General features: G+C 41.7%; 2 protein-coding genes across 5 annotated transcripts; both read left to right on the top strand.

Annotated features, from left to right (window-relative positions):
• The first annotated feature begins 862 nt into the window (after nt 1–862).
• Nucleotides 863–11,313, top strand: gja5b (gap junction protein, alpha 5b). 2 transcript variants are annotated; one of them, XM_048978699.1, is made up of 2 exons: nt 863–1,157; nt 6,925–11,313. In XM_048978699.1, the coding sequence occupies exon 2, from the start codon at nt 6,953–6,955 to the stop codon at nt 8,060–8,062; it is 1,110 nt and encodes a 369-aa protein (XP_048834656.1). In that variant the 5' UTR covers nt 863–1,157; nt 6,925–6,952; the 3' UTR covers nt 8,063–11,313. The 2 variants fall into 2 exon arrangements, with proteins under 2 accessions (XP_048834656.1, XP_048834657.1); XM_048978700.1 differs by lacking the exon at nt 863–1,157 and adding an exon at nt 4,884–5,016.
• Nucleotides 11,314–15,024: 3,711 nt separating this feature from the next.
• LOC125709810 (lysophosphatidic acid phosphatase type 6-like) lies at nt 15,025–19,562 on the top strand. 3 transcript variants are annotated; one of them, XM_048978695.1, is made up of 11 exons: nt 15,025–15,177; nt 15,440–15,653; nt 16,674–16,802; nt 17,026–17,156; nt 17,313–17,392; nt 17,527–17,614; nt 17,698–17,830; nt 18,153–18,253; nt 18,514–18,606; nt 18,969–19,134; nt 19,231–19,562. In XM_048978695.1, the coding sequence occupies exons 2-11, from the start codon at nt 15,456–15,458 to the stop codon at nt 19,363–19,365; spliced, it is 1,254 nt and encodes a 417-aa protein (XP_048834652.1). In that variant the 5' UTR covers nt 15,025–15,177; nt 15,440–15,455; the 3' UTR covers nt 19,366–19,562. The 3 variants fall into 3 exon arrangements, with proteins under 3 accessions (XP_048834652.1, XP_048834653.1, XP_048834654.1); XM_048978696.1 differs by having other exon boundaries at nt 15,081–15,177; nt 15,429–15,653; XM_048978697.1 differs by lacking the exon at nt 15,440–15,653 and having other exon boundaries at nt 15,082–15,177.
• Nucleotides 19,563–20,269: the final 707 nt, after the last annotated feature.

Raw genomic sequence — 20,269 nt, 5'->3', positions numbered from 1 at the left:
GCAAAGAGAAGGGGTGTTTAAATAAGGTGTGAGTGTGTGTGTGGGTCTGTCTGTGGTCATGTTTATATTATCAAATGTCCCCACAATCTATTATTTCGACCTTGTGGGGACCACCTTCTTGGTCCTCAAAAGGGGAAATTCAATTTTACAAAAATCCATGACTGCAATCAAAAAACTAAAAATGCAAAAACTCTTGTATTTTGCTTGGTTGCTTATGGTTATGGTTAGGGCTGGGTGGGGGTTAAGGCTCTCATTGGTAGGATTAGGGGTTTTCCCATAGAAATGAATGGAGAGTCTCCAGAAAGGTTTAGATATCTAATCTGTGTATGTGTCTATGGGAGAAATGCTAACGCTAACTATGACAACCTTAACCCCCACCCAGCCCTAACCATAACCATAAGCAACCAAGCAAAATACAAGAGTTATGGCATTTTTAGTTTTTTCATTGCAGTCATGGATTTTTACAAAATAGAGTTTTCTCCTATGGGGACCAGGAAACTGGTTCCTACAAGGTAAGATATACCTGGACCACACAAATATATACATATATATACACACAAACACACAACCATTGTTTATTCCCCATCTGGAGGTCATGCTACTAAATAAAATTGAATAATAAGAAAAAAATAGCAAGAAATGAAATAGCAGCTGGAGGCTTAATGACCCAGCTGAGGGCCCGAGGTTCTGCATTGTTTTCCAGTACAATCTCGCTTCCTCTGGTGCCTTGCAGGTATTCTTCTGTTGGGAGCGCGGGACCCGGGACTGGAACGCGCCCGACGGGTGGGTGGAAACAGGAGGCGACGCCAGGAGACGACAACAAGGAGCGGAGGAGGAGAACTGAGAGAATGACAGGAGGGGTGGCATGGGGGGTGGGGGGGCTGAGAGAGGAAGTACAACAGCAATGCCCGACATTTCTTACAATGCCCCTGGCGTAAGATTGCATCTATATCCCCGGAAAGCCGAGCGCTGCTGTAAATAACAGTCGGCCGTGGGCAGCTGCTTCTGTTCGTCAGCCCCCCGGCGAGCTCCTCAGTGCTCCACCAGCACCGTGCCGTCCTCCACTGGGGAGTTCTCCCTGGACTCTCCCTTGAAAGGGAAATCTCTGAGACGAGGCAGCCCGCAGCATCACCACCAAGCGAGCCGCAGCCCAGCAGGTAATTACCAGCGCTCCCTTGAGGGAGAGTTGTCACCGGAAATATCGCGAACCCTCTGATTCTTTTGCGTGTTGTTTCTCTGTCGGGCTGCTCAACGGCGCCTTCCGGCTGTGCTGTGACACCCGGGTTTCTCTCTCTGCATCTCGGTTTGCTCGTTAGAAATTCCGAATTACCTAAGGTTTCTGCGGTCGACTCTGAGATGTTGGTCAAGGGGATTGCCCTGGATATGTATTGGGACGCATGTTTGCGCGTGCATACGTGCAGGTACCCGCATGTCCAGCACATCACGAGGTCATGAAAAATGATGAGATGGATGTGAAAAGGGTGTGCTGGGCTGTGTCTCGAGTGAGGACATAGTTCAAGTCATGAAGGAGGGCATGTTTTTAGGTGTTTTTCATAGACATGTCTTTGGAGCTCATGCTTTGACAATGTCAATGACTGTTGAGTGTTTAAATCTAGTGGAGCGAATTTTACTATAAGAGTCCTTAGGTGCACTTTGTCTGTTTTCCGATGATCAGCATCTGAAATAAACTCTGGGGAAACCAGTCCTTTAGGGTTACTTCCACATCTCTTCAACATCTTCATTAAGTCAGCCATGGAACAAAGTTACCACAGCAACTCAATGTCCAAATGTCACTGTCCCGAGTTTGATTAAAGAGGGTGATGCTTCTTTGGCACTAAAAGAAATCTGTTTTAAATATATACTTTCTACAAAAAATAACATGTTTTTGAGCAGTTACCTGTTAAATAAAGAGCTGCATTTATGGAGAACAAATGAAATGTCCGATCTATGTTTTTTTTGTATATGTCGGAACAGGAAGATATATTGTTCGTTATTTGGTTTCTGTTGACCAGCCATCGGGCGAATAACAGTCTTTCCCATGAAGTTATATACATAAAAGATACTAAAACATCATTTTCCTCTCTTTTCAGTTTACCTCTGTCATATTTGCTATTTTAAGGCGTTTCTCAGTTTCCCTGTCTCAGAATATTTGGGATTTTAAGATACCATAGGTGACCTTTAACACCAGGCAGCAATTTGGTTTCCAAAGAGGTGGTTCACATCACTCCAGGGACACATGACCCGGGTCGCCATGGAAACGCAAGCGCGAGTCTGCTCTGTCGCACCCCAGGGCCTCGGGCCTGAAGCGAGATCGCAGCTCACGCACCCTCCCTGTAAATACTTGAACAGGAACCACGCGGTCCTGGCACTCGGAACGAATGAGTGCGCTTTCTAAATATTTATGGATGAAGGGAGGCTTGCCGAATGTGCCGCGATCAGGAGAGCCACTTATGGTGCGGCCAGAGCGACACCCGGCTTCGCGGCACTCTCAGCGGCTGGGGGGGGGCGGGGGGGGGGGGGCGCCGCCATACTGGCGAAATGTCTGACATCTCATGCTGGCAGAACCACACTACAGCCGGACCCTGAACAGGATGGCCAAGGATGTATCGGAGGAAAACATCCCGCCATCAAGGAGCGGGTGGCAGCAGAGGGAGGGGGAGGGGGTGCGCTAAGCCATAAAGTCGATTAGCGAATTTGCTAAATCGAAATTTGAAAAAAAAAAGTAAAATAATTTACGTATTCAGTTAAATATATTAAATCAGTTAATCCGATAATTTTAACAGGTGTGAAACCACGTCAACAGCTCATACACAGCACAGCGAGAGGAGAAAGACAATCCTGCCCCCTGCTGTTTCACTGTCCTGCCTGAAGCAGAACCGAACGATGAAAGGAAGGGGGGGGTCTCAAGTGTGTCTGTGTAGTGACCAGAGAAACATTTTTCCGATTCCATCCATTGTCCTTCAACATTAATACTGAATAATTTCATCACACCTCTATTTTTTACTTCCTTCCTTCCTGAAGAGTCATTTTTGTCTCAGACAAGCCAGCGTCTGTGGACTGTTTTCTGCTCCCGTGATTCATCACGCTACGTGTCCAGAGAAATATTTTCTGGCACTTTCCATTGGCGGTTGGCACCGTATACTACCCAGGTCATTGTTTCGCCCCAATCTTGAGAGCATTTAGTCACAACTATTTCCTCTGAGAAAATCAAAGCTGCATCCCTCTCAGGTGACGGAAAGGCCTGCTGACCTTAGCTGCCTCAGCTACCAAAACCATCACGCAGTCATTTCTGTCCTTTTAACACTCCTGTCTCCATGATCTTTCCTTTTACATCGGGTTCGATCTTCTGTTTGCTTTTAAACGGATCAAATTCAAAGCATCTTTTATTGACAGCTTCAAATATATGACGCACAGAGTCTTACACTGAGGTGAGGCATTATTCTCGTTGATCACAGTGCAAATGAGAAGTAAGAAATGGAACATAAATACTCGAGAGACATATACGCATAATATGACATTTTAAGACATGGACATTAAGACAGAAGAATTAGAGCTAATCGCCTGATTGGTGGGGAAAGAAGGAAGCAAAATTGGTGGGGAAGCGTGGAAGCAAAATGTGCAATAACTGAATAGATGTAATTTCGGGGTTATCAGTCTAAACCTATTAGTCCTTTTAATAGACTTTTAACAGATTTGTGATTTGTATTGCAGAGGGCCATTTATTATTTCTTTTAAGTAACATTGTTTAAGTTTGGTTTCAGTATCCAGTATATAAAGTACATAAGTCTATATAAACCTTTCTGTATATAAATCATTTCCTGCTCACGTTCATGTTTATACACTGTATGATAATGCAGTGACTTTCAAACTATTGAGGTTTGCTTTTTAATTTTATTTTCAGTGCTACATCACTAACAACATAAACATAAACTAACAACAATAGGGTTATAGTAACTAAAAACCTCTTTTTAAACCACTTTCCCTCTAATCGCCCTAACATAGATGAATAAAATTAACAGCGTGACTTAAATTTACTAAGATCAGTATATTTTTTTGTCAAAGTTTAAATGGTACTTTGTTCATTAATGTTGAACTTTCAACCGGATAGTAAGCCACACCCTCTTTCCTCTTCTTTGTTAAAGAGGCCGATCTCTTAAAAAGGCAACAGGAAATGATATTGTTGGAGATTACTTCCTTGATGAAGAAAAAAAGCTTAAGACACCACTAAAAACAGCAACCTTAAAATAGATGGACATTTCGGTACATCCTCTCCTCCCGTGTCGCCGGGGAATCTGGGATTCAGTTCCCACAAGTGGAAGCTGAGAACTTGTATGACATCAATATGGGTAGCCAACCAACTGAAATTTCACTCTGCTTGTTATATTAGCTTATGTTAAAATTTATCACATATTAATGACCACTAATGAAGAGGGTTTTCAGTCTCATCCTTCAAGAAATGTAGACAAAGGCACTATTCCAGATTTTCTCTACTTAATTCTGTTTTGCTACAAGGATAATAAATATTCCCCTTTTTAGTTATGAATTTTAATGTCTCCTTCCAAGAGTAATGAATTCACACATGCTGAATAACTAAGCCTTAAACAAACTCATGCCAAAGGAATAGTGTCCTCTTGGAAATTGAGCGATTATGTTACGATGTAACAAGTGGTCACAGCCTAATATAAGAAGTGAACACAGGCTGAATTTCTTGTTAGGTATGCGGAGGATATACGGACAATACAGCTTTGAACAGCTGGCCATTGCAGTCATTTCCAATGCTTGTATTCATGCCGGGCATCTTGCTAGCCTCTGCTCCACCCCCCCACCCCCCCCACCCAAAAAAACACCCTCACTAAATGCACATAGTCCACCATGCCAGGAGCACAAACGTCTTCATCCCTGTCGCGTCACATGCCGACGAAACTGTAGCAGCCGGACCCTCAGATTCCTCAGTTTTGGAGGGAAAATGTGGTCGCCTGGAAACTTATTTTGATGGTGCTTCACTACCTGGGGGGGGTAAGAAATCCTTTCATTGTATTATTGACTTACACGCTTTACTCAGTAATTCAGGCAACTGCATTATCTTCACTTATTAAGCCTTTTTTATTTGCAACCGCAAATGTAAATATTAAATATTTTGTCTTGCATGCAGGACGAGGACACAATACGTTACGAATATTTTCCGTTTTTCTGAGTAGCCTTCGAAGAGGAATAATTTCTTATCATTTAAAATTGTATCCCAGTGCAAACAGCATGTGCACATTTTCCGTTTCCTGTGTTACTTCGGAAGTCTAGCCAGGGCTCCATCACTGCATTCCAGTAAAAATTACCTTTGGACATCAAATAATAGGTGGAGTAGAATAAGGATTTTCATACTTAAATACCTTTATACAAACTCAGACTGATGAGCTTGGCGATCAGAAGTCAGTGACTCAGTGCTGCCAACTTCCCGAAGGGTCCAGACAGTGCCGGCTTTTCCAGGAACACTAATCCGCCTCTTTCCGAATTTACCATGAAACCAGCGGTTGTGGTGTTCCGGGGACTGTGTCACCGCATGTGCGGTATGACGAGGGTCCAGAGGAACAGGCCCAAGGTTTATATAATAGCGACTGATTTGTTCTGCTAAATCCTGTTGGAAAAAAACATAATGACTCTATCTTAACTGACCATTTCCTTTTTCGTAACAATGCTATGAATCCAAACACTTATATATCTATTGAATTGGATATTTAACGTCTGCATGAAAGACCGAAACCGCAGTCGAATGCATTCAGAGAGCAGGTGGTAAATGGGGAAAGACCATAAGTTGTACAAACCATGATCTCAATCAGGACAGCTGCTCACTGATCTAAATGGGGTTTAGGAATCTGTATCATACACAGACCGTAGGTCTGCCCCTAAAAAAACCCAATGATCATAACGAAGACCTATTTATCTCTTAGTATATTTTTAAACTGTCCCAGCACCAGATGCTTGCTTTTCCCAGAGCTTCAGCAGCAGTTGCTGTGGGAAAAGTTCTCCTTCTCAGCTGGGGTGACCGGAGCGCTGGATTGACCAATCTGCAGAGGCCCCTCTGGGAGAGAGGGTCTATTTATACTGGTACTTCACATGCCTACTGCCCCCTCTGCAGTCGAGGCACCGTACAGAGTGAGTCTGTGAAGAGCAGGAACTTCCCCAGACAGCTGTTATCCTAAAAGAATGAGCACCATTGCTGCTATCGGGGATTTCAATGTGAACTGATATACAAATAAATAGACCAGCAAATAAACAGTAATTTCTGAAAGGGATCAGACTGCTTTTTTAGCCATTGGGGGTGTTCACACCCTTTCGGTCAACTTGGGAAAGATAGGAAAATGTGTGTGTGTGTGTGTGTGTGTTTTTTTTTTTACTGGAACATTCTTACAGCAATCCCAAAGCAAAAATACAGCAGTATCCATCCTTCAGATTTTCCTGCTTTATACGTATATTTTCACATACAGGGAATCCATTTTTTCCATACGTGCACAGAACAGACATACAGCAAAAAGCATTTATAGTATATGTAAAGTTATGGATACAGTTATGGAATGTACAGCATGTACAAGTAAGGATTTGAGCCAAAGGACCAGAGTGCAATGGTACAGAGTGCAAAGATGCTGATTATTGTAGATGAGGTCAGTGAACATATGGTATATACAACATATGCAACATTTATAAAGCATACTCAGGTTCCAGTTTGTAGGTACAGTGGATGATTAGCGTGAACAGATTTATTGTACAAGTATTGTCTCTGACAATGTCTGACTGGTATAGGTTGCTACAACACCTCCAACAAACATCTCCATTTCAACGGAGTCTCCCCGATGAAGTGAAGAGCATCGGATGGCTGTTGTCTCCTCTGTGGTTTTTCGACTTAATTTCTCCCCTGTCTCCCCTCTCACCCAGGCCCCATCAGGAGGAGCTGTGAGCTGTGATGGGTGATTGGAGTCTCCTGGGAAACTTCCTTGAAGAAGTACAGGAGCACTCGACGTCTGTAGGCAAAGTGTGGCTGACCGTCCTCTTCATCTTCCGCATCCTGGTGCTGGGCACAGCGGCCGAGTCCTCCTGGGGTGATGAGCAGTCCGACTTCATGTGCGACTCGGAGCAGCCTGGCTGCGTCAACGTGTGCTACGACGCCGCCTTCCCCATCGCCCACATCCGCTTCTGGGTGCTGCAGATTGTTTTTGTTTCAACCCCCTCCCTCATCTACATGGGACATGCCATGCACACGGTGCGCATGGAGGAGAAGCGGCGGCAGCAGGAGGAGGAAGACCGCGGCGGGGGCGGCGGGAGCGGGGACAAGGTGTATCCCGAGGAGAAGGAGTCCGGGAAGGGGGAGGGAATGGCAAAAATTCACCTGAAGGGGGCCCTGCTCAAGACCTACGTCTTGAGCATTCTGATCCGGACAGTCATGGAGGTGACGTTTATAGTGGGACAATACATGATCTATGGCATTTTCCTGAACGCCCTCTATAAATGTGACACATGGCCCTGCCCCAATCCAGTAAACTGCTACATGTCACGGCCGACAGAGAAGAACATATTCATTGCCTTCATGCTGGTGGTGGCGAGCGTCTCGCTCTTCCTCAGCGTGGTGGAGCTGTACCATCTGGCATGGAAGCAGTCCAAGCGGTGCCTCAGGGCCTGTGCCACCTCCAGGACCCTCAACCGCCAGCCCAGCGCCATAGTGACCATGGCCCCTGAACCCGAAGGCCCGGCCCATCCGTCCATCCCTTGCACTCCTCCGCCGGACTTCAACCAGTGCCTAGTGGCAGCTAGGCCACACGCTACCAGCTGCCAAATATTCAATGATAGGATGGCTCACCAGCAGAACTCAGCCAACCTGGCCACCGAGCGTCACCAAAGCCACGACAACCTGGAGGTAGAGGACTTCTTGCGGATGAACTATTCGCAGGGCGGCGAGGTGTCCAATGGCTGCGGCCCTCCCGAGCTGCTTTCCCACAGCTTCTTTAAGGACAAACGTCGCTCCAGCAAGACCAGCGGCTGCAGCAGCCGGGCGCGGAATGATGACCTGGCTGTGTAGATCCATGGACAATAGGCCTTGAGTGGCACTGACCCATAGATACACCCAGACACTGTACAATCCCGACGACTGTGAGTGAGTGCATCTCTGACTGGAGACCATGTGGACAAGAGGAACACAAATGTTGTAAAAGTCTGTTTGAACGTGATGAGTGATTCAAGAACTGCTGGCCCTCTGACTATCGTTCAACACGCTGAAACCTTGAAACATCGGATGCATGCATACCACATTTTAATCACATGAATTGTAGGATGATAAGATTTATCTACAAACATAGAATCAGCATCTATAAAATTAAAGTCAGAACTGCAGTCAGCACCTGTTTGCACATTTCGAACTTAAAATCTTAGGCAGAAAAAAAAACAATTTCCCAATACAGTGCTATGTCTCGTCATGAAAGGCATATGTTCTATCTAATGAAATACTATGATTGACCATTGTTATGAATACAGGGGTATGTGACCAAAAGACGGAATGAATGAGATTGCAGAAAGGGCTATTCTCTATATTCTAAAGTTTGTTGCCATCACTTGAAACTGATGTGAAATAGAGTATATAAACCCATTTTTGCATATAAATCTCTTTGTGTATGAAAATGTCACTTTATGTATACCTGCTGTACTGGTTTTCATTTCATGTATATCATTTTTCCAAATTACTGTGAATTTCTCCTTTTTTAAACTGTAATTTGATTTTGTCAGGTTATTTTAATACAAAGCTTATTTTGTTGAATAAAATCATGCAAGAGAATGTATAATTAAGCACAGCATGTTAAGGACAAATGGTTTAGAACAAGATAAAGTTTATTTTTAAAACAAAAAGAACCACTAAAAACTATTGTAGTTTCATTCAAATTTAAAACAATATAGAATATTTTAATATTCAGTACTGTGTGAAAGTCTTAGACAGTCAAAGAAAATGTGTAAAGCCATTTATCTGGGTAGTAAGTGCATATATCTGCTCAGAAAGTAGCACGATTTACCATTAGAACATATACAAATTAACAGTAAGATAATAAAAACTAACATAATGTATTCTGCAAAACACTGCTGATATCTTGTTGGAGGACTAGAACACTGCGTTGGTTCCCAAATCTGTCATCAGTGGCACGTCAGCAATTTCATGTATTTGTTTTATTACACCAATAGCTCAACTGATTAATTTAATTATTTAAATAACTTCATGAGGTATCGATTAGCCAAATATGGTATGCTAGTCAGTACGTTTACATACACAGCTAAATCGAGCTACAGTTCTAGGTCGACTACGCCATTTAATTGGACTACTGTCCTTGTTCCAGAATACATGCACAGGAGGAGAATCGATTTATTGACCGAATTATGTCCGACTCCGTTACAATAGGTGGCGATATGGCTCCATTCAGTTTGTTAGTACTGGGGGTTGACCTATTACGTCACATGCGTAAAAAAAATATTAGTAATGGGTGCGTGGAGTGAGGCAAGCTTTAATTGCGATCTGGTCGGAAGAACAGATACAACAAAATCTGGATAACATAACAGGAAATAATTTTGTATAATATACCGTGACATCATGGAAAAGTTTCAAGTATTGCAATGTGATTTTGTTGTAATATATATTGGGGTATTTATGAAACAAAAAAGGACTTTAACAAATTTATCATGTATCCGTCTAGCTTAATCTAGCTGACTATAGTGATGTAAGAATTGGATGTACATAGTGTGTGACGTTGGTATTAATATCGCATGAAAAACCAACATATTGAAGTACCGTACTTTTTGGTACTTTCTTGAAGTACCAAAAGTACGGCATCTGGGCGGTGGAAAGGTGCCCTTTAGCTGAGCGGTGAAACTGGACAAATTACGTCTCTGCTATGCTCCTCTTCTGTTACTTCAGTGTCAAATCCCGGGGGGCATGCGCAGAACATTTGGGCCAGTTTTGGTCTGAATATAAGCAGGTGTAAATCGATTTCACATCGCTTTATCTTGGTGTCTTAGTCCGACATCGAAAAATTCAATCTAATACGATTTCAGTCGGACTAACATGTTTACATGAACTTGAAAGTCCGGTTTTAGTCGGACTAACACAATAATTCAGTTTTCTTAGTGTGCATGTAAACGTACTGACTGATCGAATCAAAAGATTCATGGGCGTATCGGATGCTTGCCGCAAATTCAGCGACTTTAGGAGAGGTTTTGAAACGATTAATCTGACACTTTGACAGACGTAAAATCATAGTTTTAAACCAACATGATCACGTAAACATTTCATTTGTTTGCACTATATGTTTGCAAGTATTAACTAAAAAGGCAGCAAAGCATTAAGTGAATGTTCCTGCAAACGTGAATGCTGTATATCATGGGCGGACTCATTTCTATGGGGGCTCTGGGCTGACATGGGTAGAAGTCCCCTAAGTGGGTCATATAAGTTATTTTTGGAGCCGAAAGACAAATATGATCATCGTAATCAAAGCCTGGGGTGCCAGCGATAAAACTTATTGATCAGGGTGGGCAGGAGTGCTGCAGGTAAAATTCACCAATCGGGGGGTATGTGGTGGCTAAGACGATGATCACTTAAAATGAATACCCAGGGAAACTACATAATACATTTGACCAATCAGACTTAAGAAAATGAAAGGTATGCCGAATTATGACAATTGTATAAGACGGCCTGCAAACATGTACTGAACCATTTGGAAATTTATGTTAAACAATGAGAAATTAAGTTCTTGTTGGTTGACAAATGTTAATGTCATTTGAGAAATGTGTCAAAGCATTCGTGAGAAACTGAAAGATCAAAGAGTTATGCGGTGGCTTTCTCATTACCACTAGATGGAGACATTTTCTTGAAATATTTAGACTGGTTACCATGACCGACTTTACGTTTCCATAAGTTTAAATGCTGTACATTAATATGTATTTCTACTTTTAGTATTATTGTTTATATATTATTAATTTTGAGTGTTTTGAATCTTAACATTTAATGTTTTATTTGTTGATTTTCTATATTGATATCAAGAAACACTGGGGTGTACATTTCTTCTTTGTATGATTATGCCGGAAGCTCTCTGTAGCCACTTATTATTAAAGCAGGGTAGGACTGTACTACTGTTCACAACCTAATTTCTCAGAGTATGATTGCACTTCAACACATTTTTTCATTTTTTTAACATTTGCATCCATAATTCAAATCTTTTCATAGTAGAAACCTTTTGCGTTTCTGGAACACCAGAACTGTGACATAAAATTCAATAAACCTGTATGTGCACCTTTGATTCCTTCATGGCTATTGTCACTTCTTTAATTTTTCTTCTTTGTTTGTTGTAATAAAAAAAATACTATATGTACCAAATACCAGGTAGGTATGAAAGCATTTATTCACTGCCAGGCCAAAAAAGAGTTGCCATTTGAATTTATCTCAGCAAATACATAAGAGCCGATGACTGGATCATTATTACAGCTCAGCAATGTTATGCAGCAATAAAGTAAAATCAGCCACCTGAATCTACTGACTGGCCAGGTTACACCTCCATCCATCATCAATGGGCTTTTTCTTCCCTGTTGGCATGGACACATTCCAGGACAAGAATGCTGAGATTCACTGGGTTCCAATTGTCAAAGAGTGGTTCAGGAAGCATGAGGAATCATTTTCATGTATGACTTGGTCGCCACAGAGTTGTGATCTTAACCTCATTGGAAGTCTTTGGGGTGTGATAAAGGAGGCTTTATGGAGTGCTTCAACTAACTTTTCAATACAGGATTTCTGTGAGAAATTTATGCAAATCTGGATGAAAATAAAGGGTGAGATCTTGCATAAGCCAGTGGAAAGAATGTCATGACAAATGTGCGGTATAATCAAAGCTAAAGGCGGTCCAACGAAAAATTCAAATGGTGAATTTTTTTTTGGTCTGGCAGTATATACGCGTATGTATATGAAGGATATTTCATTTTGTGTTGACTTGGAAAAAAAAAAATGAACAGGCCTATAGTAACTGCTATGCTAGCTGTAATCCTAGTAGTTACCGTAGTAATAGGACAGGAGTGGTGGAGATGCAAAAATATCGGCAGGTGTAATGCTGAGATATACACTACCGCTCAAAAGATTGGGGTCACTTAGAAATGTCATTGTTTTCTATGAAAGCATACATGAAATGAGTTTGTATAGGAAACATAGCTAAATAATAAAGCCTTCCTTCTTCAAAATTCCCTTTACCATGTACAAATCTCCCACTTTGCGATCACCAAAGCAGCCCCAGACCATCGCATTGCCTTCTCCGTGCTTGACAGATGTCACCAAGCCCTCCTCCAGCGCCTTTTCATTTGATCTGCACAAACGTTCTTTGTGATCCACCTCAAACTCAGATTTGTCTATCCATAGCCCTTTTTTTTCCAGTCTGAGATGTGGCTTTTTCTTTGCAATTCTGGCTAGAAGGCCAGCATCCCGCAGTTACCTCTTCACTGTTGATGTTGAGACTGGTCTTTTGTGGGTACTCTTTAATCAAGCTGCCAGTTGAAGACCTGTGAGATGCCTGTTTTTCAAACTACGCACTCTAATATATTTATCCTGTCGCTCAGTTTTACACCGGGGGTCTCCCACTCCTCTTTCTGTTGTCGTTAAAGCCACAATGAGAGTACACACCATTGTACAAGATCTTCAATTTCATGGCAATTTCTCACATTTCTCAGAACAAGTATAGACTGATGAATTTCAAGAGAAAGTACTTTGTTTCTGGTCATTATGAGCTTGTAAACTAACCCACAATTGCTGATGTTCCAGACACTCGGTTAGTCCAAAGAAGGCCAGTTTTATTGCTTCTTTAATCATCACAACAATTTTCATCTGTGCTAACATAATTGCAAAAGGGTTTTCTAATGATTAGAATTTAGAAATCAGTGGTCATTGTTGACACACCACAGCACACAGTGCCCAGCAATGAAACATGTCCTCTGCATTTAACCCATATGTGACGTTATGACATAGCAGGGAGCGTCTAATTCAGCGCCCAGGGAGCAGTGCTTGGGGGCGGTACCTTGCTAGTCGGAGATTCAAACCAGCAATTTTTCAATTACAAGTGCACTTTCCTAAATACTACCCAGTGGTGATCATTTAACCTTTGAAAATGATAAACTTTATCAGCAAACACAACATTTTACTGGAACACAGGGCTAATTGTTGCTAATAATGGACCTCTGTACACCTATGTAGATATCCCCTTAAAAAACAGCCACTTCCAGCTATGATAGTCATTTGCAACAGTAACAATGTCTACACATTATTTCTGATCGATCTGATGTTATTTTGATGGACAAAAAGGGACCCCTTGAGTGTTCATATTAAACTTTTAAAATGTATAATTTGCACCAATCACCAAAGCAGCTTCTTTCCTTGGATTACTGTCAAAGATGGTGACAGGTTATATTTAAAAGTCTATAAGACTGTTGATGAAGGATCTTAAAAGTTAATTTCTTTTAAATAAATAAAATATATCTCAACATATTTTGTTACAAATTACATCTGATTTTTTCCATCCAGCAAAATACAAATGACAAAATACTCAAAAGTAAATAAATACGTATTTTAAATACGCTTAATTTAAATACAGCCCATCTCTGCCTGTAAGGAAATGTTAAAAACATACAATGTTCCACTTCTTGAGAGTACCGTCCTTCACGGTATTGTGATTTATGGCTTTTAGCGAAGCTTTCTGACGCCTTTCTGGTAGTTCTTCGGTTTCTTTGCCTTGATTTTTACGAACCGAAGGTATACAAAAGAAACTTAGATAAGTTTTTCTTAATGCCGTTACTACTTGTTCCCCGGTAAAATGACCGCCGCCTCGTTTTCATATATGTGTGCTTTGGACAATGACATCAGCTTAATACAACCCAAAACTGGCTCGCTGATGAGCAAACGCTTTTTTCGTAAGCGGAAATCCTCTTCGGTATTCTGTTTGCGTAAACTATTTACGGTGCTAATTTGGGTCTTTTGTAAAAGCGAAGTGACGTACAGCAAACGTTCGTAAAGCGGGGATAGATGTATAATAAGACCTCGTGAATTGTACTAGAAGGAGGACTACCAATGGAATATTAGTTTATGTGTATAACAGTTACGATGGAGGTTATACAGACACAGCAGGCAGCTTATTTAACACACCTGCTAATGCAAACAGTCTGATCTCCCAATAGAGAATACATACAGCACACAGGCAGGGTCAAGAGGTACGGTTATTTAGCAGGACAGCTAAGATAACTGATAGAAAGAGATTGTGATATGGCATGAGTTTTGGAGGAATACGGTGGTCCCAGTATCTCAGAAAAGTTTTAAGGTTGCATGGTTGTACACCAGTTTCCACCTGCGGCTAAACTCTGTTTAATTTGTTAGGTTAATCAGACATGAAACACTTCTAAATCAATACGTAGTTAAAATCATGATAAAGGATGTAAGTTAAATAATTAAATCTTCTGTAGCAGTATATGTAAAACTGTACCTTCAAGTAAAAAAATATTTATCGATGGGTTTACCTCCAGGGTTTTGGGTTCAATGTATTGAGAAACTCACATTCCAAAGGCATGCAGTTTAAGTGAGCTGTTACACTTCTACCGCACAAACAATTTAATGTTTTAGGATATAATTGCCTGGAATTAGTGCTCGTCATATGTCAATCAGTCCTTGGAGAGAAAGTGCCTATTTTTGGCTGTTGAGACAAACCAAGGTTAAACTTTATTATCGAAAGCAAAATTTTCATTTAGTCGAATATTTACAGTGGAGGAAAGTAAACATGAAACTTGAAGACATTTATTCTATAACAAAAAAAAAGAAACGAAAAAAAGAATGATTTGCTATATCTTGAATCATCCGGAAAGCATTCGACCATTTACCGGTATGGACACAGGAAGTGACACATGACAATGCCACTGTTTCCCGGTGTTACTGGGAAAAGTAGTTTAACGTGACACTCATTATGTTTGGTTTCGCTATGTGGACATTAGCAGATTGCCTTGTGAAAGACTACAAGTACCGGAAATCCTTAAATTCTTTGCAGTGTACGGTTTCGGTAAGACTTAAGTCTCAAACTTCCCAATGAAACATTCTTTAGTTGGAGTATACCGGCACTCTATGAATATGGAATTCTGATTAAGGTAACTGGATTTTTTTTTAAATCATACTTTATAGTGGCCATTTGCCATACAAGTCTACGGTTTACACAATATCAATTTATGAAAAATTATGACGTTGAAAAATCGGTATGTTATTATGACATTTGTGATTGCACAACGTACAGGGAGTAATACACACATTACAAAGTATTGTGCTTCACAGGGACATTAAGTCCTGGTGAAGTGAGCAGCGAATTTCAAGAAGTGGCTTGTACGGCACGGCATTGATCTAGATCTTGTCTAGTATCCCCATCAGACACATGCGGGCTGCCTGGATTAAGGCCGGCGTTTTGGGCTCGGTGGGAATCAGCTCAGCGCTTTTATCACATAAATGTAGCGAGCCGGGGCGAAGAAGCACTTCACAGGAAAACAGATCTCGGTACGAGCTCAAACTGGTCCAAGTGCTGTTTCGACACGGTGCTCGGACCCCGCTCAAATCCATACCTGACGTGTTGGAGGTAAGATTACTAACTTAATAATAACAATAATGAAATAAATACTTAAGCATCTTATTGTTGTTATTGTTATTATTATTAACAATGATTAGAAATGTTAAATAACTATTAAATAAACATGGATAATTACAGTAAATAATAATAATAAAAAAATCTTGGATGAATACCGTTTTGCTTAGTTTTTAAACTTTATAGTATGTAAGACAACAACGAAGGTTAAAAATAAAGGCTATCTGGATGACCGAAAGGAAAGAAAATGTTATCTGTCCATACATTCATTTTCTGTAATCGCTTATAAAACGTAGGACTTCGGTGAAACTGGAATGTCATCATGAGAAATACTCTGTATGACACAAACCTAGATGAGAAGCCAGTCCACTGCAGGGCACACACTAATTACACATATAATCCGCACAAATAATGACAATTTTGAAGTACTAATCCACCTAAGCTCTGTGTGTGGGCTGTAGGTGGAATCCTTCAAGAACACACCCCCAAAGTGAAACTCATCAACCTGAAGGCTTGAGGCCACTGGGCCACGTTCAAGAAACTAGTTTATTCTCCCGGCTTGTTGATTTGCATCCAAGTGCTAATGTGAACATGTTGCTTCAATGAATAGGCCACGGTGAAGTTATTTCTGATGGTACAGAAATATATTTCACGCTAGATAGCAAGCGGTGCCAGCCCACCCTACAGGTGACACACGATGCCGTTTGTTTAGGGGAAGAAAAAGAACAAGCATTCCGTGACTAGTTCTTTACAATAGCTTTAATATTTCACTACTTTTCTTCTAAAACAGACGAAAGCTAGCTAGTTAGTAGCTAGATTGCCTTTGCTATTGAAATGTTCTCAATATAAATTTGTTGACAAAATTAGTTTTTCTTCTGCCCTTTGCGGATGAGGGCACTGAGCAGAATCTCACCTAGGGCACCAGAACACCCAGGGCCAATCCTGATAGCAAGTGTAGCTCCTAGATCATCTCTGTAAATGATTTTCATCAGCATGTTCCTCTCGCTGTAAAAGGCACAATGGACGCCAAGCCTTCTGAAAGCTCCGGTCCACACTCAGATGGATTATGTGGTGACCGACCTGAATGGAGGTCCGCGTCCACCAGCTCCTGTGGAGGAGAGCTACAGAGCCCGCATGTTAAGTGTGAGTTTGTGCAAAATAGCAGCATCAAGCAGAAGTTCCTGTGAGGGGAATGACTTGCAGAAGTAATGGGGAAGTATACCATGTAAATTTGTTTGACCTTCAGGAGTACTTTCTAGAAGCATGTTTAATCTGACTGGGGTAGTAGTGAAATATTGAATCTGTATAGTGTTTATGACCTACTGGCATTGTAATTCATGATCATTGACCTTCTCTTTTATATCAGGGTGGTACATATCCAGGTCAGCTGACCACTGTAGGCATGCAGCAGTTATACGATCTTGGCATGAGGCTGAGGAAGATGTATATTCAAGACCTTCCCTTTCTGTCGCCTAGCTTCCGCCCCACTGAGGTCTTGTGAGTTCATTGTTCATGTTCCTTTTGGCTTTTAGTTGTAGAAACATTTGGAACTGGAACTTTGGGTTTACAAATGATATTTATAAACGAGGGACACTCGTTTACCAAGCTCATTTGGATATTTAATAAGTTAATCAAGTTAATATGTTCTTGCAGTGTCCGTTCCACCAACATCGTACGGACAATCGAATCTGCCAAATGTCTGGTGGCTGGTCTGTTTCAGCAGAAACAGGAAGGTAATTTCACAGATGGTTCCTCACACCATCCTTTTGTCCACTCAATTACTTGTATTGACAGCCAAGCAACAGAGAAGTTGTCGATAGCATGTCCTGGCATTACAGTCCTCAGCTCTGAATTCTTTTCCCAATAGCAACAGTGCCTATCCTCACCACAACAGCTGAAAGTGAAATATTCTACCCGAACTTCCATGGTTGCAAACTGCTCAGTATCCTTGGCGGGTGAGTGAAGGTTGGAATTAGGTCTACATATCCAGCCTGTTGCATATTGCTCTGAATTGGCCATAATCCTGCTACCTCTTCAGTCCTCGCTGGGCAGAGTCATCCAACCTCCCAGATATTGCCGCTGACCTGAAGGACATTCAGAGTGCCCTAGGCATAGCCCCCCACCAACCTGTGGACTTCATCCAGATCCGGGATGACATGGTGGCCAGAGAGGTACCAAAAGCCTCTTTTGCAAATGTCAGCTTGCAAATTAGGAGCTGGCTTGTTTCGTCTTATTTTTAAGCAGAGGTGGATAGTTCAGCTCCAGAAAATAAAAATCCAGACCAAGATTTAGTTTCAACCATTTGAGTATAGAGTCACTGTCACAGAGAACTCAACTGTTTGGTTGAAACATCATCTTAGTCTGGGATTTTACTTTCTGGACCTGAACTATCCACCACTGATTTTAAAGAAAGTTTATCCTCTGATTTTCCTAATTTTCCCCAATGAGTTAATGTCTTCGGTCTCATGCTACACCTGTCTGTGCTTATTGCAGACACATGGCCTGCCCAGTCCACCCGTGCTGGCCAAGTGGAGAGAGACCGTGGAACAAAGAGCAGTGGAAATGATGAGTTACATCTACCAGCCGAGCAAGGCGTGAGTAGGCGGGGGGCGTCAAAGAAGGGATACATAGTGAGATGTAACTGCTTCGTGGTGGTGGTAGGCGGTCCTTGAATGAGAAGAGGGAGGACAAAGTACTCGCGCTGTTTGGGAAGCTAATGAGATGCAGAAGCTATTATGGTTAAGTTCAGAGATACAGACAGGTGAAGGAGCTAGTTTCTGTCATCAGGTACTGAGGATGTAACTTTAGAAAAAAATACAACAGAATCAACGAATTTTGTCATTGTTGATGGTAGAGAAGGCCTTCAGCTCTGCGTTGGACCACTTCTTCATATCCTGATTAACAACATCGATGACAAAATTAAAGACACAGCATCTCAAAATTCAAGGTGAGAAAGAAGGTCCTGTGCTTTAAAGCAGAAATCGATCGAGATCGTGGTGCAAATGTGGCCTCTTTTCCAGAGTTTCCTTTCCAAAAAAAAGTAAAAAATGCATGTTTCCACTAGGGGGTGATGTTACACTCTTTGTCACAAGGCACTGCACGAGTACTGCTAGGAAAGAGTGCTGTACTGTCTAAGGAGAGTGTTTGTGACTTGGGAAAAAATGTGGATATAATAAAAGCCACAATGATTACGCTGTGATCCATCTTGTTTTGGACATTATCACCAGTCCTGTGCTTCAGACCATTAGCAATTTTAGTCTCAAAAAATAATTTTGCCAAGAAGCTCTGGTCATGTGGCTGTTTTTCCAGGAAGCTGTTCCTCTACTCGGTGCACGACACAACGCTGATTCCCTGTCTGATGGTGCTGGGGATTTTTGACATGAAATGGCCACCGTATGCTGCAGATATCACCTTAGAGCTCCACCAGGATCGCATTACCAAGGAGGCCTTTGTCAAAGTGTCGTACCTTGGCAAGGTACGGCTGGTGACTGCCTTCTGGAGCAAGCACTCACTTTCTGGTGGTTCTCATTGCTAAATCTAATCAATGGTATCTGGCTCTTTATGTATCCAGGATCAGCTGATTCCAGGCTGCAGTGACATCTATTGTCCCCTGAAAGAGTTCAAGGAAGCATTGTCTACCTACACCTTGACCTTTGACCGCTACAGTTCGCTGTGCAAACAAACGGAGAAGTTGACAGTATCATGACAACCAGATCTCCTGTCCTGCTGGCTATCCTGATCATGAAAACAGAAATCATGTATATACCTGCCTGAGTAGATTTATGTTTGATATCAAGATGGAAGACGGGATTTATTTATGGACTTCAAAATCCACCCCTATCCCATTTCTGTTCTTGCAGTGTACTTGCTCAGTGCTGCAAATAAAACAATTTATACTCTGTATACCACAGCAGTAATACTGTTATTTCCAGTTTTCAAACACAGGAAATGTGTTACTTCTACAATATTTAGTTTTAAATCAGTTGAAGTTTTTATGCTTCCGTTTAGTGCTTAGCATTTGCTCAGGAACGCATTACTGGCTTTGTTCGCTTCGTGGAGGGAGACGAGCAAGTCGGTGTCGCCCGCTGTGCTGTAGGGTTTGGTTGGAGAAGCGCGGAGCCGAATGCAGTGGCGAGACGGACTACACGTTTGCGTCGCGGTGAACCATGAGAACGTCATGAACAAAGTAGCCACTGTTCAGCCAATGAATGACGTCCCAAGGTCATGGCAACCCTAAACCAGCGGCCCGGAGGAACACAGAAATTCATTCAAAACAGAGGCACCTCTGGGGTGCTTGGCAGCGTCAGAAATGGATGGTTTTTGTGTCTTGGTGCCTCTCACTGAGGTCTTCAGTTTACCACAATTTACTGTTCGTGCCAAATATCTTGAAATCAGATCCATATATTACCTTAAAAATTTGTTTTTATATATATATAAAACACACACAAACACAAACAGCTCTGGGGAAAAAATTGAGACCACTATAGATTTAAAGAATTTGCATTTTTAAATCCTGGTGTAATCCTGGTTCTGCTGGCAGAAGGCTGCACTGAGAGACAGGCTGCTTCCAGGGTCAGAATTTCTAAAAGAGCAGTACGCAAGATACAAGG

Source organism: Brienomyrus brachyistius, chromosome 16 (genome assembly GCF_023856365.1).
Source record: "Brienomyrus brachyistius isolate T26 chromosome 16, BBRACH_0.4, whole genome shotgun sequence".
Taxonomy (NCBI): Eukaryota; Metazoa; Chordata; class Actinopteri; order Osteoglossiformes; family Mormyridae; genus Brienomyrus; species Brienomyrus brachyistius.
This window is presented reverse-complemented; position numbering and strand designations above follow the sequence as displayed.